The sequence below is a fragment of the Hyperolius riggenbachi genome, chromosome 12 (genome assembly GCF_040937935.1).
Source record: "Hyperolius riggenbachi isolate aHypRig1 chromosome 12, aHypRig1.pri, whole genome shotgun sequence".
Taxonomy (NCBI): domain Eukaryota; kingdom Metazoa; phylum Chordata; class Amphibia; order Anura; family Hyperoliidae; genus Hyperolius; species Hyperolius riggenbachi.
The window spans coordinates 158,416,578-158,434,126 of NC_090657.1; the positions used below are offsets into that span (position 1 = coordinate 158,416,578).

A 17,549-nucleotide genomic window follows, 5' to 3' on the forward strand; every position below is an offset into this window, starting at 1 on the left:
GAGTAGTTATCCTTGGGGAATTCTCCTTGCATTCCTATTTAGTGTAGTCAGGTTTGTGTTATAATTTGTACTGCCTATTCTGTTTTGTCTTGTCCTTGCAATTGCACTGTCACCAGCGGTTGGCGGTAGTGAATCGTTCTGTCTGTTTGGATCGCACTCGCCCTAGCGTTAGAGGCGGTGGATCTCTCTGTATTCTGTCTTGGAGTTTAACCTCAGCTGCGGTTGCTGCTGGTTACTCCTTCTGTCTGTCTTGTTGTGCGGATCGCACTCGCTCTTGCGGAAGAGCAGTGGATTCTTTCAGTCCTGTTCCTGTGTACGGATCGCACTCGCTCTTGCGGAAGAGCAGTGGATGCAATCTGACTTGTTCCTGTTGTCTTTTTGTCCGGAGCAAACGCTTGCTCTTGCCTGAGGTAAGGCAACCGATTAGCAAGCGTTTCTGTTATTTGTTTGTTTGTGTTTCTGGGTTCATTTGTTAGTCAGGGTTGGCGTGTTTTGTCTCTGTTGCGCTTCTCGTGCGGAGACCGCACCATTAATGTGTTTTGTCGCTGTTGCGCTTCTCGTGCGGCGACCGCGTTTAGATAGTGCGTTTGTTATTTTCTTTGGCGTTCTGATCTTTATTGTTTGCTGTGTCTTTCTTACTACGTCTATGCTCTGTCTCTACTCAGTCTTGTGTCGCTGTTAGCAAAGGCCATTCTTGCAATTGCTTTCCCACTTGGTTTTCGCTGTTGTGTGTTCACCGTCGCCAGGTGGCGACTAGATTGGTGGACATACATACATTCTGTCTCCGTGCTCATTCAGTCTTGTGTCGCTGTTAGCAATCACCATTTCTTGCGATTGCTTTCCCACTTGGTCTTCGCTGTTGTGTGTTCACTGTCGCCAGGTGGCGACTAGATTGGTGGACATACATACATTCTGTCTCTGTGCTCACTCTCTTTCACTAGGGGGTATCTTGCCCTGTATTGCTTCACCTCGTGCAATTCCTGTCTGGCATCTGTGGCAGTACAGAGGGTTTGTTCCTCTGCACTCCACAGCTCCATCTGCCGGTGGGAATTCCCCCTCTACAGGTGCATTGCACCACAGATGGGTTCTGTTATTCATTGTGGAGGATTTCTGCAGTGTCAGCGCACATCTTGTGCGCTGACCACGGAGATAATTCCACAATCGTTACAACCACATCCCAATCTCCTGGACTAAATGCTCTACAAAACAACACCCGATCTCCTGGACTAAATGCTCTACAAAACCACATGCCCATCTCCTGGACTAAATGCTCTACAAAACCACATCCCGGTCTCCTGGACTAAATGCTCTACAAAACCACATCCCGATCTCCTTGACTAAATGCTCTACAAACAACAGTAAAAATATGTAACGTGACAGACACAGGTTTCATGATGCATGGGCTGTCCTTCAAGATCATGTTTTTTGTGTTCAGAATAAATCTAACGAAAAATCTGCAGACAGTAATCCTAAGTGTTCCTATTAGCCTTCTCCTCTGGGGTCTCCTTATAAATCTCCACTCCATTGGCCAGGGTGTCCCCATTATCACAAAGACCATAATCAGGCATGGTCAATGAGATGAAAATAATACAGACTTGCATAGAAATGTATTGAAATCGTATGTTTTTTGGAATTTGGCCAATTCTAAGCAGAATGTAATTGCATCATATTTGCTTGTGAGTTGGGACTACTAGCCTCATACTGGCGTCTCCAATCACAGCAACTCAGTTTGTTGAACTGAGTCTATAGCTGGCCATACACTGAATCTACGATCTTTCATCTTTACTTTCAATATTGATCTTATAGATCGGTCGGTTTCAGAGAGCCATTTGACCAATGTACCATTTCAAAGTTTTATTTGATCTTGATCTCAGAATTGATTTGTTTCATGAAAAATAATGATATCCAGTATAAGCTGATAGAAAGTGGACTGATCTGCTTATTGTACCTACTAAAATCCAACAAATATTTATCACTGTGGACGATCAGGCAATTATCAAATAATTTGAGAACATATATCCACATTCATTAATCAGAGAAAATGGAGGTAGTATTTGGTTGAACCACATGTGGTCGCATACAATCACTGAGCAGATCGAAATTCTTCCTCCATAGGAACCTCGGGGGCAGCATCCATGGGCATCATGGGAACTGAGGGGCAGATAACTGACATGCAGAGATAATAATGGCTACTCTCAGTGTTGATACATTTTCTGGTATTCCTCATGAGTTTTGTACGGCAGTGGCCATGTCGCGGTAACGGAACAAGATGTGAATGGTGAGTGGTTAGCGGCAGTGAGGTCTGTGTGGCAGCCCTGGCAGGAGCTGGTGGTAACTATTGGGCTGCACACCATATGAACACGCCCTGTTTATGTGTAAAGATCATTAAATTGATAAAGATATCATCGGACCTGTGCTTGGCTGCTGTCTCTTCTTGAGGAAGGATTTGGATGATCATGGGAAGGAGTTGACATTCTACTCCTTCCGGTGTCACACTATGGCCAGTGGAGCTACAGACTGGCCAATCACATGCACGGATTTAGTTTTGTCAGGGGTGTATTATCACCTAACAGTCACTGCCAGGAATCATGGGAAGAGTAGTCCCAAGAGTAGTCCCAAGAGTTCTACAGCAAGGTAGTGGTGGGTTATTCTGCAGGTTTCCTTACCCCTGGAACAGGAAGAGATTGATGCAGTTGAAGTTTTTCGTTAGGAAGTTCCCCAGGACTCTGTTGGGATAGCCGCACTTTATCTGATATGCAGACAGGCCGAAGTACAAACACTTCACAAAGTACCACAACTGAGCCACGTGGTTCGTGTTAAACCTCCTGCAAAACAGAAGACAATAAACAGCTGTTCAATTCTCATAAATGACTTGTAAATAAAATGTATTAGCATGCTCTCTTCTGAAGCATGATTAGCCACATATCTTTACTTTGTCTCTTTGGTGTCCCATTCCTCAGGTACTTCCACTTCCTGCCAGGAGACTTACCGGCAGTCTACAAGCAGGAAGTAGGAGGGCGGGACTTCCTGTCAGTTTCTAGTGTAAACATTGTTTCAGAGACAGTAGAGCAGTGATGCCGCACCTTTCTGTCACGCCAGGCAGGATAAAAAACATCCAGAAGTGGATTCCGAACACCAGCACCACCTGGAAGACACACTTCCCGAACATGGTTTTGCGCAGATAGATGGCTCTGTCCACAATCATGGTGCCAAACTGGAGCAGAAGCATCACCAGGAAGGCCTCGGGGACCTGATCTTCTGACAGGGACTCCGTGATGTCTGCCGCCGCCGAGTGTTTCTGCAATCACAGCAAAGAGACCAGTCTTAAACACAAAGCTAGGACCAGAATCATTCCGGATTCGGAACATTGTCGTGTAAGACACCCGGGAATCTCCAGCTACAGACGGGCTCCATGTATTTTTTATTGGGGGGGGAGGCGGATAGTCATAATTGTGAGATCTCTAGGAATAGTAACCAGCAGCCTGCTTGTTTGTAGCACTAGCCAGAAGAGCTTTAAAGCCCACGTGAAGTGAGAGGCTGCCATATTTATTTCAATAGCTCATTTAAACAATACTAGTTACCTGGCTGCCCTGCTGATCTCTCTGGCTGCAGTAGTGTCTGAATCATACACCTGGAACAAGCATGCAGCTAATCCAGCCACACTTCAATGTATTAGAGGCAGACAATCAGCAGGACAGCCAGGCAATGTGCAGTGTAGGAAACAAATATGTCAGCCTCCATATCCCTCTCAGTTCAGGTGTGCTTTAAAGAGTCCCTGTAGTGACATATAGTAGAATGCAGAACATTATCATTTTTCCAATTCCAGCATCAGAAACACTTTCTATATCTATATATTGCTGTAAATTAGTATGCAGCCCCGCCCCCCCAGTGATGTCGCAGCCTAGGCTGTTTAGGCATTCAGAATACTTCTGGGAGACCAGGCATAACTTTCACTGGTTTTGGAATTCTCAGTAAACAAACATTACGCAGAGCGGCACCTGACAGGACTAAAGATGTCACAACCTGTGATAACTGTCAGAAGGTAAATCAGGGAGAGGAAAGATTTTACAATGGCCAAACACTGACTAAATCATTTGTAAATGAATATTGTTAAAAAATAAGCAAGTTTATTCCCTGACCCCAAATGCCCAGTAACCGAAGATGACGATGATAAAATTGATGACATCCACAAGGAACATGATGGCATAGACGTCACATACGGGGCTGTACTCCGGGTGTATGATGTCATAGAAGAACTGCCTGATGGGAAGATAGATCTGCAGAGCTCTGTAAGAGAAAAGACACATATAAATGAGGGACATAGACTGACCAGTGCTTAAGGACAACAGAATGCCTGAGATAAGACGCTGCCACAAATGGCTTATAGAGATTCTGCAACAAATGCTTCTCTACAGGGGAGCTATTGCCAGCTGCAGACCTTGGAATCTGAATCTCCTGGGGAGCTTACATACAGGCACGGGCAGCAGAAGTCTGCAGGAATAAGCGATGTATTGCAGTGACTTATTGCAAGTATTCCATAGGGGAACAATATGGCAATAGAGACAGTTATCCCAGATACTCCGAGACCTGCAGGGGTGTCATCCTATCAAACCCACTTCCTGCTGATCTTGTGGTGTTCCTACATATGGCCTGTAGATGTCACTGTTCTACTTTTATTACTGTATAAGATTATCTAGACTGCTGTGGACTGTGGGTTCCTGTTCTGCCTGGCTGGGGACATGGAGTGAAAAGATGCTGCTTATGGAGAGAGTTGGTGAATCCTGTTAATACTGTAAACCTAGTTTCAGTTATACTGCCCATGAGACTACTGAACACAACAAACTGGTGGTGACACAGATGGCTCCAGCATTACAACAGCCTCCAGCTTTTCTTCCACACCTGGGTGAGCCTGCAACGAGCTTCACTGCTTGGATTCAGATGTTTGAGAATTACGGATTTGCTGCAAATGAGAATGTATTACTTGCTAGATAGTGTGCTTTACTGAACACAGCAGCAATAAAGGTGCATGAAAGCTAGAGTTCATCTAATTATCTATCTATGTCTCTGTCCCTCCCAGGCCCTTTATCAAACATAGTAATCAAACTAACAGGTACAGAGAAGTAAGCAAATTCCACAACCCACATCTATGCTCCCTTCCTGTTCCTCTCGCATCCAGGACTCCTCATCAGTGTCACCTGTTCTCTGGAGCTCTCTCCCACAGCTTGTCCATCATGCTCCAAGACCGGAAACCTTCACACAAATCCTAAAAACTCACCTCTTCAAACAAGCTTATGATTTTTTATAACTATAATTGGAGTCATACCCCGTTAACCCCTTTGTCTCCTCCCTTAGTGTCTCCACCCCTCTAGATTGTAAGCTCACAATGTCAGGCTCCTCCCCTTAGTGGCTCCATCCCTCTAGATTGTAGGTTCACAAGGCCAGGCTCCTCCCCCAGTGTCTCCACCCCTCTAGATGTAAGCTCACAAGGCCAGGCTTCTCCCCTTAGTGTCTCCATCACTCTAGATTGTAAGCTCACAAGGCCAGGCTCCTCCCCAGTGTCTCCACCCCTCTAGCTATAACGCACAAGGCCAGGCCCCTCCCCTTATTATCTCCACCCTCTAGATTGCAAGCTCACAAGGCTAGGCTCCTCCCCTTAGTGTCTCCACCCCTCTAGATTGTAAGCTCACAAGGACAGGTTCCTCCCCCAGTGTATCCACCCCCATAGATGTAAGCTCACAAGGCCCGGCATCGCCGCCCTCTTTAGTGTAACCTCACAGGGGAAAGCTCCTCCCCCTAGTGACTGCACCCCTGTAGAGTGTAAGCTCGAAGGAGCAGGCTCTTTATGTCAGGTAACACATAGATAGAGGGGATGCAACATTACATTTTTACGGTCAGCTTCTTCACTTTGACCCATTGCTGCTTCATCCTCTCCTTAATGGACATACGCTTCTTTTTGGGGTTCCGCTTGAAGCAATTCCACCTGCTCTTCTTTGGCTCCTTGTGGGGGGCTCCTGGAGAAGAGATAGGAAAGGCATAAATCTAAGTATTTCTTAAGGTCTGATCTGACGCGTTCGTCTGATTGATCAGGAATGACCGGGGGGAGGTGGGGGGGAGGGTCTATGTATGGGGGTAGTAATATTGTATGATGGGGGATGCCCTGAAGGACCCCGGGAATTACCCCCAGTATGGCCTGCACTAGGGAATAGTAATAGATAGCGAAGTGGGGAAACATTTTCTGGGACAGTAATGATTGCGCAGAGTATAGTTAGGTGATTGGGGTGTTACAGGGAACTAGATTACTGCGCTGACCCCCACACGCCCATGCTTTTAAAAACCAGTATCACTGTTTGCTCCAATCAGAGGTGGAGCTACAGATCATGGGGCCACTCCATGTTTACCCTAACACACATGTCATGGTATTGGAGTTCCTCCAGGATGGTCATGGCATTGAATTTCCCCCAGGATGGCCATGGTATTGTAGTTCCCCCAGGATGGTCATGGTATTTAAGCTACCCCAGGATGAAGTCATTCCACAATACCTTCAGCCACCAGCTTCTGTGATGCTCTCCGCTTTCTGAAGACATTCTTGGATGGATTCTGATGTTTAAAGAGATGCCAGGGGACGATGCCGGAGCTGGTGTCATCCTCCCCTTTACTGCCGCGCTTCTTCTGCCTTCTGGACTTCTTCTTCTTCTTGGACTCTGGCAGGCAGACTTCCTTGTTGTCCCACAATCCATGGCACTGCACCAAACATATTTCCATAGTTATTTATATCTGTACAGGAGGAGGAGGAGAGAGTAATAAGAGGGGGAGGAGGGAGTAGTAAGAGGATAGGAAGAAGTAATAAGAGGGTGGAGCTTACTTTCAGAATGGAGCAGTAGAAGAACAGAGGGCAGAGCTTACTTTTAGGATGGAGCGATGGAAGAACAGAGGGTGGAGCTTACTTTTAGGATCAAGCAGTGTAAGAACAGAGGGTGGAGTTTGCTTTTAGGATGGAATGGTGGAATAACAGGGGGTGGAGCTTAATTTTAGGATGGAGCGCTGAAAGACCAGAGGTTGGGGCTTACTTTTACGATGGAGTGGTTGAAGGCCAGGGGGCGGAACTTACGTTTATGATGGAGCAGTATAAGAACAGAGGGTGAAGCTATTAGAATGGTGCAGTGGAAGAACAGAGGATGGTGTGGTAAAAGAACAGAGGGCGAAGCTTACTTTTAGGATGGAGCGATGGAAGAATAGTGCGAGGAGCTGGATTAGGTCAAAAAGGACGTAACCATCTTTCTTTTCTATCCCGACAATGTTTGGCAACCAGAAGGGTTTATCGGCATTCATAGTGCGGTAGACGGTGCCGGTCCATGGAAAGAAGCCAAACTGGAAGGAATACTTGATGACCACCGTAATCTGTTCAGAAGTTAGATCACACACATAAACAAACATTAGCCCCTGACAGGAGTTAAATAGATAAATAGATACAACATAGTCATCCAGAACTTATTACTAGCCGGTTACCAGAGCAGTGGGTAAAGTCCAGAATGTATTATTAGTCGATTAACTGAGTGGTGGTTAAAATCCAGAACTCATTACTACCTGGTTAAACAAGCAGTGGGCAAAATCTAGCTGGTTACCAGAGCGGTGGGTAAAGTCCACAACTTATTACTAGCTGGTTACCAGAGCGGTGGGTAAAGTTCACAACTTATTACTAGCTGGTTACCAGAGCGGTGGGTAAAGTCCAGAACATATTACTAGCTGGTTACCAGAGTGGTCGGTAAAGTCCAGGCAGAATAGGAAACACACATTTGTGGTGAAGCTGGTAGTGGGATTTTTAGCTCTCAATGTTTTAAACAATAATGGTTCCCCAATGTCACAACAGTCCAGACCAGCAGACAGGTGACACCAGTAATAAACAGCTGCTAAATTCACTGCAGGGGTGTCACATCTACTGTGTTACACAGTAAACTGAAATGAAAGAGACATATGAGGACTGCAGTGAGGAGTGCAACTGCTGGTGAAGCCCACCCCATTCCCAACCTGAAGCAGTGCAGGGGGCCCCCATTGTAAAGTTCCAAGCAAAGAAACCAAACTGGGGCCCATGGCTCTGCAACTATGCCACTGGCTGATGGGTTTATGATGTCACTGAATGTAACAAGCATACATCACTATGGGAGGTGGACTGTCGGGGTACCTACCTCCATGTGCACCACCATGGGAGGTGGACTGTCGGGGTACCTACCTCCATGTGCACCACTATGGGAGGAGGACTTTTGGGGTACCTACCTCCATGTGCACCACACTATGGGAGGTGCATATGCCACTATGGGAGGAGGATTGTCAGGGTACTTACCTCTGTGTACGCCACTATGGGAGGAGGAGGATTGTCAGGGTACCTACCTCCATGTACACCACTACAGGATGTGGATTGTCAGGGTACCTACCTCCATGTACACCACTATGGGAGGTGGACTGTCAGGGTACCTACCTCTATGTGCACCACTATGGGAGGATTGTCGGGGTTGCTATCTCCATGTGCACCACTATGGGAGTTGGACTGTTGGGGTACCTACCTCCATGTGCACCACTATGGGAGGATTGTCGGGTTACATACCTCCATGTGCACCACTATGGGAGGAAGATTGTCTGGGTACCTACTAGAGATGGGCCGAACGGTTCGCCGGCGAACGGTTCCACGCGAACTTCAGTGGTTCGCGTTCGCGTCCCGCTGGCGAACCTTTGCGGAAGTTCGGTTCGCCCCATAATGCACCTTGAGGGTCAACTTTGACCCTCTACATCACAGTCAGCAGGCCCAGTGTAGCCAATTAGGCTACACTAGCCCCTGGAGCCCCACCCCCCCTACTGCATACCTGTTGTGTTCAGTGAACCCGCCACTGTATACCTGTACTGTTCAGTGAACCCGCCACTGCATACCTGTTCAGTGAACCCGCCACTGCATACCTGTTGTGTTCAGTGAACCCGCCACTGTATACCTGTACTGTTCAGTGAACCCGCCACTGCATACCTGTTGTGTTCAGTGAACCCGCCACTGTATACCTGTTCTGTTCAGTGAACCCGCCACTGTATACCTGTTCAGTGAACCCGCCACTGCATACCTGTTGTGTTCAGTGAACCCGCCACTGTATACCTGTTCTGTTCAGTGAACCCGCCACTGTATACCTGTTCAGTGAACCCGCCACTGCATACCTGTTGTGTTCAGTGAACCCGCCACTGTATACCTGTACTGTTCAGTGAACCCGCCACTGCATACCTGTTTTGTTCAGTGAACCCGCCACTGCATACCTGTTGTGTTCAGTGAACCCGCCACTGCATACCTGTTGTGTCCAGTGAACCCGCCACTGCATACCTGTTGTGTTCAGTGAACCCACCGCATCAGTGCGCATACCTGTGCAGTTAAGTGAACCCACCTACCTACGTGAGTGCACGCAGTGTGATATACCACTCCGTGCATACCCGATATGGACAAAACAGGTAGAGAAAGAGGTAGTGCCAGAGCAAGGCCACCCGGCAGGTCTGCGCGAGGTCGTGTAAATGTAATTTCGTGTGGACCTGGCCCACAGTACAGTGCTCGGAAGAAGGCACGTCCCATCACCTCCCAAGATTGTCAGGACGTGGTTGAGTATTTAGCGACACAGAACACCTCATCTTGCTCAGCCACCAGCGCTACTACTAGCACCACTTCCGCTGCATTTGACACTTCGCAAGAATTATTTAGTGTTGAAATCACTGATGCACAGCCAATGTTGTTACAGCCAGATGAATTTTCACCAGCTCATATATTTGAGTTACCCGGCAACACTATGGATGTAACGTGTAAGGAGGATGAAGGACCTACTGATGGTGCATGTTTGGATTTGTCTGAGGCAAGCGAAGCTGGGCAGGATGATTACGATGATGACGATGATAGGGATCCTCTGTATGTTCCCAATAGAGGAGATGAAGAGGGGGACAGTTCAGAGGGGGAGTCAGAGAGTAGTAGGAGGAGAGAAGTTGCTGAAAGAAGCTGGGGCAGCTCTTCGTCAGAAACAGCTGGTGGCAGTGTCCGGCACCATGTATCGCCACCTATGTACAGCCAGCCAACTTGCCCTTCAGCATCAGCTGCTGAGGTCCCCATAGTGCCCACATCCCAGGGTGGCTCAGCGGTGTGGAAATTTTTTAATGTGTGTGCCTCAGATCGGACCAAAGCCATCTGTTTGCTCTGCCAACAAAAATTGAGCCGTGGAAAGGCCAACACTCACGTAGGGACAAGTGCCTTACGAAGGCACCTGGAGAAAAGGCACAAACAGCAATGGGATGGCCACCTGAGCAAAAGCAGCAGCAGCACACAAAAGAAAAGTCACCCTCCTTCTCCTCTTCCTCCTTCAGGTGCATCATCTGCTTCTGCCGCTTTCTCCCTTGCACCTTCACAGGCACCCTCCTCCACTCCGCCTCTGCCCTTGAGCGGTTCCTGCTCCTCTGCCCACAGCAGCAGTCAGGTATCCGTGAAGGAAATGTTTGAGCGGAAGAAGCCAATTTCGGCCAGTCACCCCCTTGCCCGGCGTCTGACAGCTGGCGTGGCGGAACTGTTAGCTCGGCAGCTGTTACCATACCGGCTGGTGGACTCTAAGGCCTTCCGTAAATTTGTGGCCATCGGAACACCGCAGTGGAAGATGCCAGGCCGCACTTATTTTTCGAGAAAGGCCATACCCCAACTGCACCGTGAAGTTGAGAGGCAAGTGGTGTCATCTCTTGCGAAGAGCGTTGGGTCAAGGGTACACCTGACCACGGATGCCTGGTCTGCCAAGCACGGGCAGGGCCGCTACATTACGTACACAGCCCATTGGGTGAACCTGGTGGTGAACGATGGCAAGCAGGGCGCAGCGGACCAAATTGTGACACCTCCACGGCTTGCAGGCAGGCCTCCTGCCACCTCCTCCCCTCCTGCTACATGCTCTTCGCTGTCCTCCTCCTCCTTGGCTGAGTGGCAGTTCTCCTCTCCAGCTACACAGCCCCAGCTCCGCAGGGCCTATGCTGCATGCCAGGTACGACGCTGTCACGCCATCTTAGACATGTCTTGTCTCAAAGCGGAGAGTCACACTGGAGCAGCTCTCCTGGCTGCTCTTAAGAAACAGGTGGATGAATGGCTGACCCCGCACCACCTGGAGATAGGCAACGTGGTGTGCGACAACGGCAGCAATCTGCTTGCCGCTTTGCATATGGGGAAGCTGACACACATACCCTGCATGGCACATGTCATGAATCTAGTTGTTTAAAGATTTGTGGCAAAGTACCCTGGCTTAGCGGATGTCCTGAAGCAGGCCAGGAAGTTCTGTGGGCATTTGAGGCGGTCTTACACAGCCATGGCATGATTTGCAGAAATTCCGCGGAAAAACAACATGCCGGTGAGACGCCTCATTTGCGATAGCCCGACTCGCTGGAATTCGACCCTGCTCATGTTCTCCCGCCTGCTAGAACAGAAGAAAGCCGTCACCCACTACCTCTACAACTACAGTAGAATGAAACAGTCTGGGAAGATGGGGATGTTCTGGCCCGACAACTGGACACTGATGAAAAATGCATGCAGGCTCATGCAGCCGTTTGAGGAGGTGACCAACCTGGTGAGCCGCAGTGAGGGCACCATCAGCGACTTATTTCCCTACGCTTACTTCTTGGAGCGTGCTGTGCGTAGAGTGGCGGATGAAGCTGTGAATGAGCGTGACCAGGAACCGTTACGGCAGGAACAGGCATGGGACCAATTTTCATCAGACCCAGCTGTTTCCTCAACACCTGCGGCAGCACAGAGGGGGGAGGAGGAGGAAGAAGAGAAGTCGTGTGCAGAAGACGAGTCAGACTCAGAGGATGATGAGCAAGGTGTTTCTTTGGGGGAGGAGGAGGAGGAGGGGACGGCGGCAGGAGAACACCCGCAGCAGGCGTCGCAGGGGGCTTGTGCTGCTCAACCTTCCCGTGGTATTGTTCGCGGCTGGGGGGAGGAGGTTGACTTACGTGACGTCACTGAGGAAGAGCAAGAGGAGATGAAGGGTACTGGATCCGACTTTGTGCAGATGTCGTCTTTTATGCTGTCCTGCCTGTTGAGGGATCCCCGTATAAAAAACCTCAAGGGGAATGAGCTGTACTGGGTGGCCACACTACTAGACCCTCGGTACAGGCACAAAGTGGCGGACCTGTTACCAACTCACCGGAAGGTGGAAAGGATGCAGCACATGCAGAACCAGCTGTCAACTATGCTTTACAATGCCTTTAAGGGTGATGTGACAGCACAACGCCAGCAAGGTACCACTGCCACTAATCCTCCTCCCGTGTCCACGCAGTCAAAGACAGGACGCTCCAGCGATCTCATGGTGATGTCGGACATGCGGACGTTCTTTAGTCCAACGCCTCGCCGTAGCCCTTCCGGATCCACCCTCCACCAACGCCTGGAACGGCAGGTAGCCGACTACCTGGCCTTAAGTGTGGATGTAGACACTGCTGTGAACAGCGATGAGGAACCCTTGAACTACTGGGTGCGCCGGCTTGACCTGTGGCCAGAGCTGTCCCAATTTGCCATCCAACTTCTCTCCTGCCCTGCCGCAAGCGTCCTGTCAGAAAGGACCTTCAGCGCAGCTGGAGGCATTGTCACAGAGAAGAGAAGTCGCCTAAATCACAAAAGTGTTAAGTACCTCACCTTTATCAAAATGAATGAGGCATGGATCCCGGAGGGCTGCTGCCCGCCCCAAGACTAAGTCAGTCCCCGCACACACAGCATCTCTGCCTGCACGCCGTGTGACTGGCTGCCTGGCCTGCCCCAAGAAGACTAAGTCGCTCCCAGTCCCTCCACACAGCATGTCTGCCTGCAGGCCGCTTGACTACCTTCTCCGCCACCACCAACAGGGTCCGGGACTCCAGGCGGATTGCTGAATTTTTTAGGCCACTGCTAGCAGCGGCCGCTGTAATAATTTTTCTGGTGCGTGTACATGACTTTTACATGATTTTTCTGGCTGCACTGCGGGCAGCTGCAACAACAAAAGAAAAGGCATGTACATGCGCCCATCCCCCTTCGTGATCATTACCTTGCCGTGGTGAAGGGGCTTGCGTATCACAATGAAGCAATGACCGGCGCCTAGATGAGTGTCTCGGGGGGCACACAAAAGATAATAAGGTCGTTGCTTCATTGTGGTCAGACCAAATTTGATCAGCTGGACAGTCACTGTTCTGTCATTCAGCTACATCAGCCAGGCGACCATATGGGCTGTAAAGCCACCAAAACCTGCACTCTCGCCATGGTGCGCACCAGTCCAGCACGGCCATCACTACACAAACAGCTGTTTGCGGTGCGTTACACGGTGAGTTTGGTGTGTCAGTGTGAAGCAGTACCTTAATTACACTACCTGATTGATGTATACACATGCAAGATGTTTTAAAGCACTTTAGGCCTGTCATTTAGCATTCAATGTGATTTCTGCCCTTAAAACGCTGCTTTGCGTCAAATCCAGATTTTTCCCCGGGACTTTTGGCATGTATCCCACTCCGCCATGCCCCCCTCCAGGTGTTAGACCCCTTGAAACATCTTTTCCATCAGTTTTGTGGCCAGCATAATTATTTTTTTTTTCAAAGTTCGCATCCCCATTGAAGTCTATTGCGGTTCGCGAACTTTAACGCGAACCGAACGTTACGCGAAAGTTCGCGAACCCGGTTCGCGAACCTAAAATCGGAGGTGCGGCCCATCTCTAGTACCTACCTCCATGTGCACCATTATGGGAGGATTGGCAGGGTAACTACCTCCATGTGCACCACTATGGGAGGAGGACTGTCAGTGTACTTACCTCTGCGTATGCCACTATGGAAGGAAGACTGTCGGGGTACCTACCACCATGTGCCCCTTTATGAGAGGTGGGCTGTTGGGGTACCTACCTCTATGTGCACCACTACGGGAGGTTGATTGTTGGGGTACCTACCTCCATGTGCACCACTATGGGAGGTGGATTGTTGGGGTACTTACCTCCAAGTGCACCAGTATGGGGAGGGGGGTAGACTGTCAGGGTACCTACCTCTATGTACACCACTATGGAGGAGGATTGTCGGGGTACCTCCATGTGCACCAGTACGGGACATGTACTGTCAGGGTACCTACCTCTGTGTAGATGATAGCAGTCATCCAGAAGCGTTTGGTGGGTCTGGGGACAGACAGCATTGCCCATAGGAAGATGAGGATGGGCAGGATGAGGGAGAGGATGGATGCAGACACCATGTGATTGAGAATGATGACAAAGTAAGACAGCATCTCAGACTTTGAGACCATGGTGTTGTAGAGGGCGAAGGCCAGGCGGAGCGGGCGAGGGAGCGTCTGATAGAACCTGTCCGACTCTTCCAGCTCCTCGTCGTGGTACATCCTGCGGGGACACAACATGCACCGTGTGACTCTATGGTATAAATGATGCATGTGAAAGGGGAAGAGGTCCAGAAAGTCCTCCTTACTGGTTGAGCAGCAGGTCGCTGGCCGTCAGGCACGGGGGGACATCAGCAAGTGCTCGGCTGCCGGAGGATTGCTCAGTCTCAGAATAGTCCTGCTCCTCTCGACAGATGACAGTGCTGTACGACGGAGGAATGTCTGTTCTCGTCTGTTCCGTCATCTCCTCATCTGCTTCATAGTCCTCCTCGCCTGTGGGGCGCGTCGCCAGTCCTTCCTCATCCGTATGCTCAGCACTGCAGGATATGAAGGACATCTGTCACTTTAAAGCAAATCGGTGCAGAACTTACCGTAGGTGAAAATACAGATACTTACCTCGACAGGGAGATCCTCCAGAAGCTCCTCCCCCCGCAGACCAGCGCTGGACCCCCAAAGCTTGCGGCCGCTCTCCGGTACGAGAACGAGCATGGCCACACTGCAGGCACATGACGTCTCCAACCATCTGCACCTGGGCAGTGCAGCCTACCTCTGTCCACAAGCCCGTCTGCAGGGTCCTGGCCCTGGAACTGTGGGGGGCGGGGGATAACTCTGGAATATCCTGAGACTTCCCTCTACTCAGCTACACAAACTGGGCACTGCTTTTCACTAGAGGTAAACTTTAACAAAAACTGATCCCAAGATATTTACCTGAAGAGAGGGAAGCCTCAGGATCCTATTGAGGTTTCCCTTGGTGCCCTGATGTCCCCCATCGCTGAGTGCAGCCCCCCTCCTGATCAGGACCGCGCTCCTACTCTGTTACGAGTCCAGCCGTGCAGTAGTTTGTGCTCATCAACAGGGGGCATCAGAATACTGACGGAAGCCTCAATAGGATCCCGAGGCTTCCCTGTTTTTAGGTATGTATCTCATTTTGTACCCCAGCTTCGGCTCGGGTATACTTTAACCACTTCCACACCATGACATTTTATGCTGATCTGTGCAGCGTGGGCTCTCCAGCCCACAGCACAGATCAGCTAGCAGCCAGGGCGATCAGACTTCCCCCCTTTTTTCCCCACTAAGGGGATGTCCTGCTGGGGGGGTCTGATCGCCGCCGGCTGCTTGCGCTTGCGGGGGGGGGCTCTTCAAAGCCCCCCTCCGCAGCGCTTTCTGGCCTCCTTCCCCTTCCCTCCCTCTCCCTCCCCCTGTGAGCGGCGCAGGACGGAAATCCGTCCTGCGCCTGATGGGATAGGCTTTAGCCTATCAGGTGCCGGCGGTCCCCGACCAATCAGAGGCCGGGGATCGCCGATCTCCTCTACGGCGCTGCTGCGCAGCAGCGCCGTATACATGTAAACACCGGGGAAGATCGTCCCCGTGTGTTTACATTTACCCTGCGAGCCGCCGATCGGCTCGCAGGGTGTTCACGGAGACACCCTCCGTGAGCTGACATGGAACGGCCGCTCGTATGGATTCAGGGGCGTGTATATACGTACCGAGAATCCGGAAGTGGTTAAAGCACACCTGAAGTGAGAGGGATATGAAGGATGCCATATTTTATTCCTGTATAACAATACCAGTTGCCGGCAGCCCTGCTGATCTATTGGCTGTAGTAGTGTCTGAATCACACCAGAAATCAGTACGCAGCTAATCCAGTCCCACTTCAGTCAGAGCATCTGATCTGCTGCATGCTTGTTCAGGGGCTATGGCTAAAAGTATTAGAGGCAGAGGATAAGCAGGACAGCCAGACAATGTGCATTGTTTAAAAGGGAAAAAAAATATGGCAGTCTTCATATCTCTCTCGGTTCAGGTGTCATTTAAGGTTACTAGATGTACTTATTATTGTATGCTACATAATGTCCCTTTAAATAGGCAAATGTAGTGACATATTCTGTAATAGATTGCAATACAATATATTCAGGAAGGATAACATTTTTTTCTATTATTAGCATCAGAAACACTTCCTACATCTATATATAGCTGTATATTGGTATGTAGCCCCGCCCTCCCAGTGATGTCACAGCCTAGGCTGTTTAGCTATGCGGCATTCTCCTCCAAGAGCATTCTGGGAGACCAGGTGTTATTTCTGCTGGCTTTGGAACACAGAACAGACAAACGTTCCTCAGAGATCACCTGCCAGCAGTAAAGATGTTGCCATCTGTGATGAATTTCAGAATGTAAAATAGGTGGAGGAAAGATTTTACAATGGGCAAACAATGACTAAATACTCTATTAATGATTAGTGTTACAAATAAGCAATTCTATTAATTGAGCTATAGTCAGTAAAGTGTAAAGATATAAACTTACCACAAATCCAAGCTGTCCATGGAGGAGGAGTCAAACGCTTGCATGCGTTGGGGGAGGGGCCGCTTTGGGGTCTCTATAGGACAAGACGGTTCATCATACGACAGGACCAGATCCTCTGTGACACAGCTGGCAATACACAGAGCATCAGTGAAAGATTTATGACCACCTACGCCATCTTCACAGGGCATACAGATAGCAAGAGGGGTCAGAAGCTCCAAGTAAAGTCATCAGCAGATGACTGGACTTATATAAAGGATCTGCCACTGCACCGATATCTTAACCACTTAAGGACTGCAGTCATAAAACCCCTTAAGGACCAGAGCCTTTTTTTCCATTCGGACCACTGCAGCTTTCACGGTTTATTGCTCAGTCATACAACCTACCACCTAAATGAATTCTACCTCCTTTTCTTGTCACTAATACAGCTTTCTTTCGGTGCTATTTGATTGCTGCTGCGAGTTTTAGTTTTTATTATATTCATCAAAAAAGACATGAATTTTGTCAAAAAAATGACTTTTTTAACTTTCTGTGCTGACAGTTTTCAAATAAAGTAAAATTTCCTATACATTTGAGCGCGAAAGTTATTCTGCTACATGTCTTTGATAAAAAAAAACCCATTCAGTGTATATTTATTGGATTGGGTAAAAGTTATAGCGTTTACAAACTATGGTGCAAAAAGTGAATTTTCCCATTTTCAAGCATCTCTGACTTTTCTGCGCACCTGTCAGGTTTCATGAGGGGCTAAAATTCCAGGATAGTACAAATACCCCCCAAATGACCCCATTTTGGAAAGAAGACATCCCAAAGTATTCAGTGAGAGGCATGGTGAGTTCATAGAAGATTTTATTTTTTGTCACAAGTTAGCGGAAAATGACACTTTGTA

General features: G+C 49.1%; 1 protein-coding gene across 3 annotated transcripts in view; it reads right to left on the reverse strand.

The window, feature by feature from the left end:
- The window catches only part of LOC137542170 (piezo-type mechanosensitive ion channel component 2-like), a 258,588-nt gene that overhangs the window by 23,160 nt on the left and 217,879 nt on the right, over nt 1-17,549 (reverse strand). For all 3 annotated transcript variants that reach the window (XM_068263888.1, XM_068263889.1, XM_068263890.1), the window contains 9 exons: nt 16,667-16,792; nt 14,458-14,685; nt 14,114-14,372; nt 7,210-7,398; nt 6,540-6,741; nt 5,882-6,011; nt 4,140-4,287; nt 3,084-3,298; nt 2,667-2,825 (listed from right to left, as the gene is read on the reverse strand). In XM_068263888.1, coding sequence (XP_068119989.1) covers nt 2,667-2,825; nt 3,084-3,298; nt 4,140-4,287; nt 5,882-6,011; nt 6,540-6,741; nt 7,210-7,398; nt 14,114-14,372; nt 14,458-14,685; nt 16,667-16,792 — 1,656 coding nt within the window. The remainder of the gene's footprint in view (nt 1-2,666; nt 2,826-3,083; nt 3,299-4,139; nt 4,288-5,881; nt 6,012-6,539; nt 6,742-7,209; nt 7,399-14,113; nt 14,373-14,457; nt 14,686-16,666; nt 16,793-17,549) is intronic.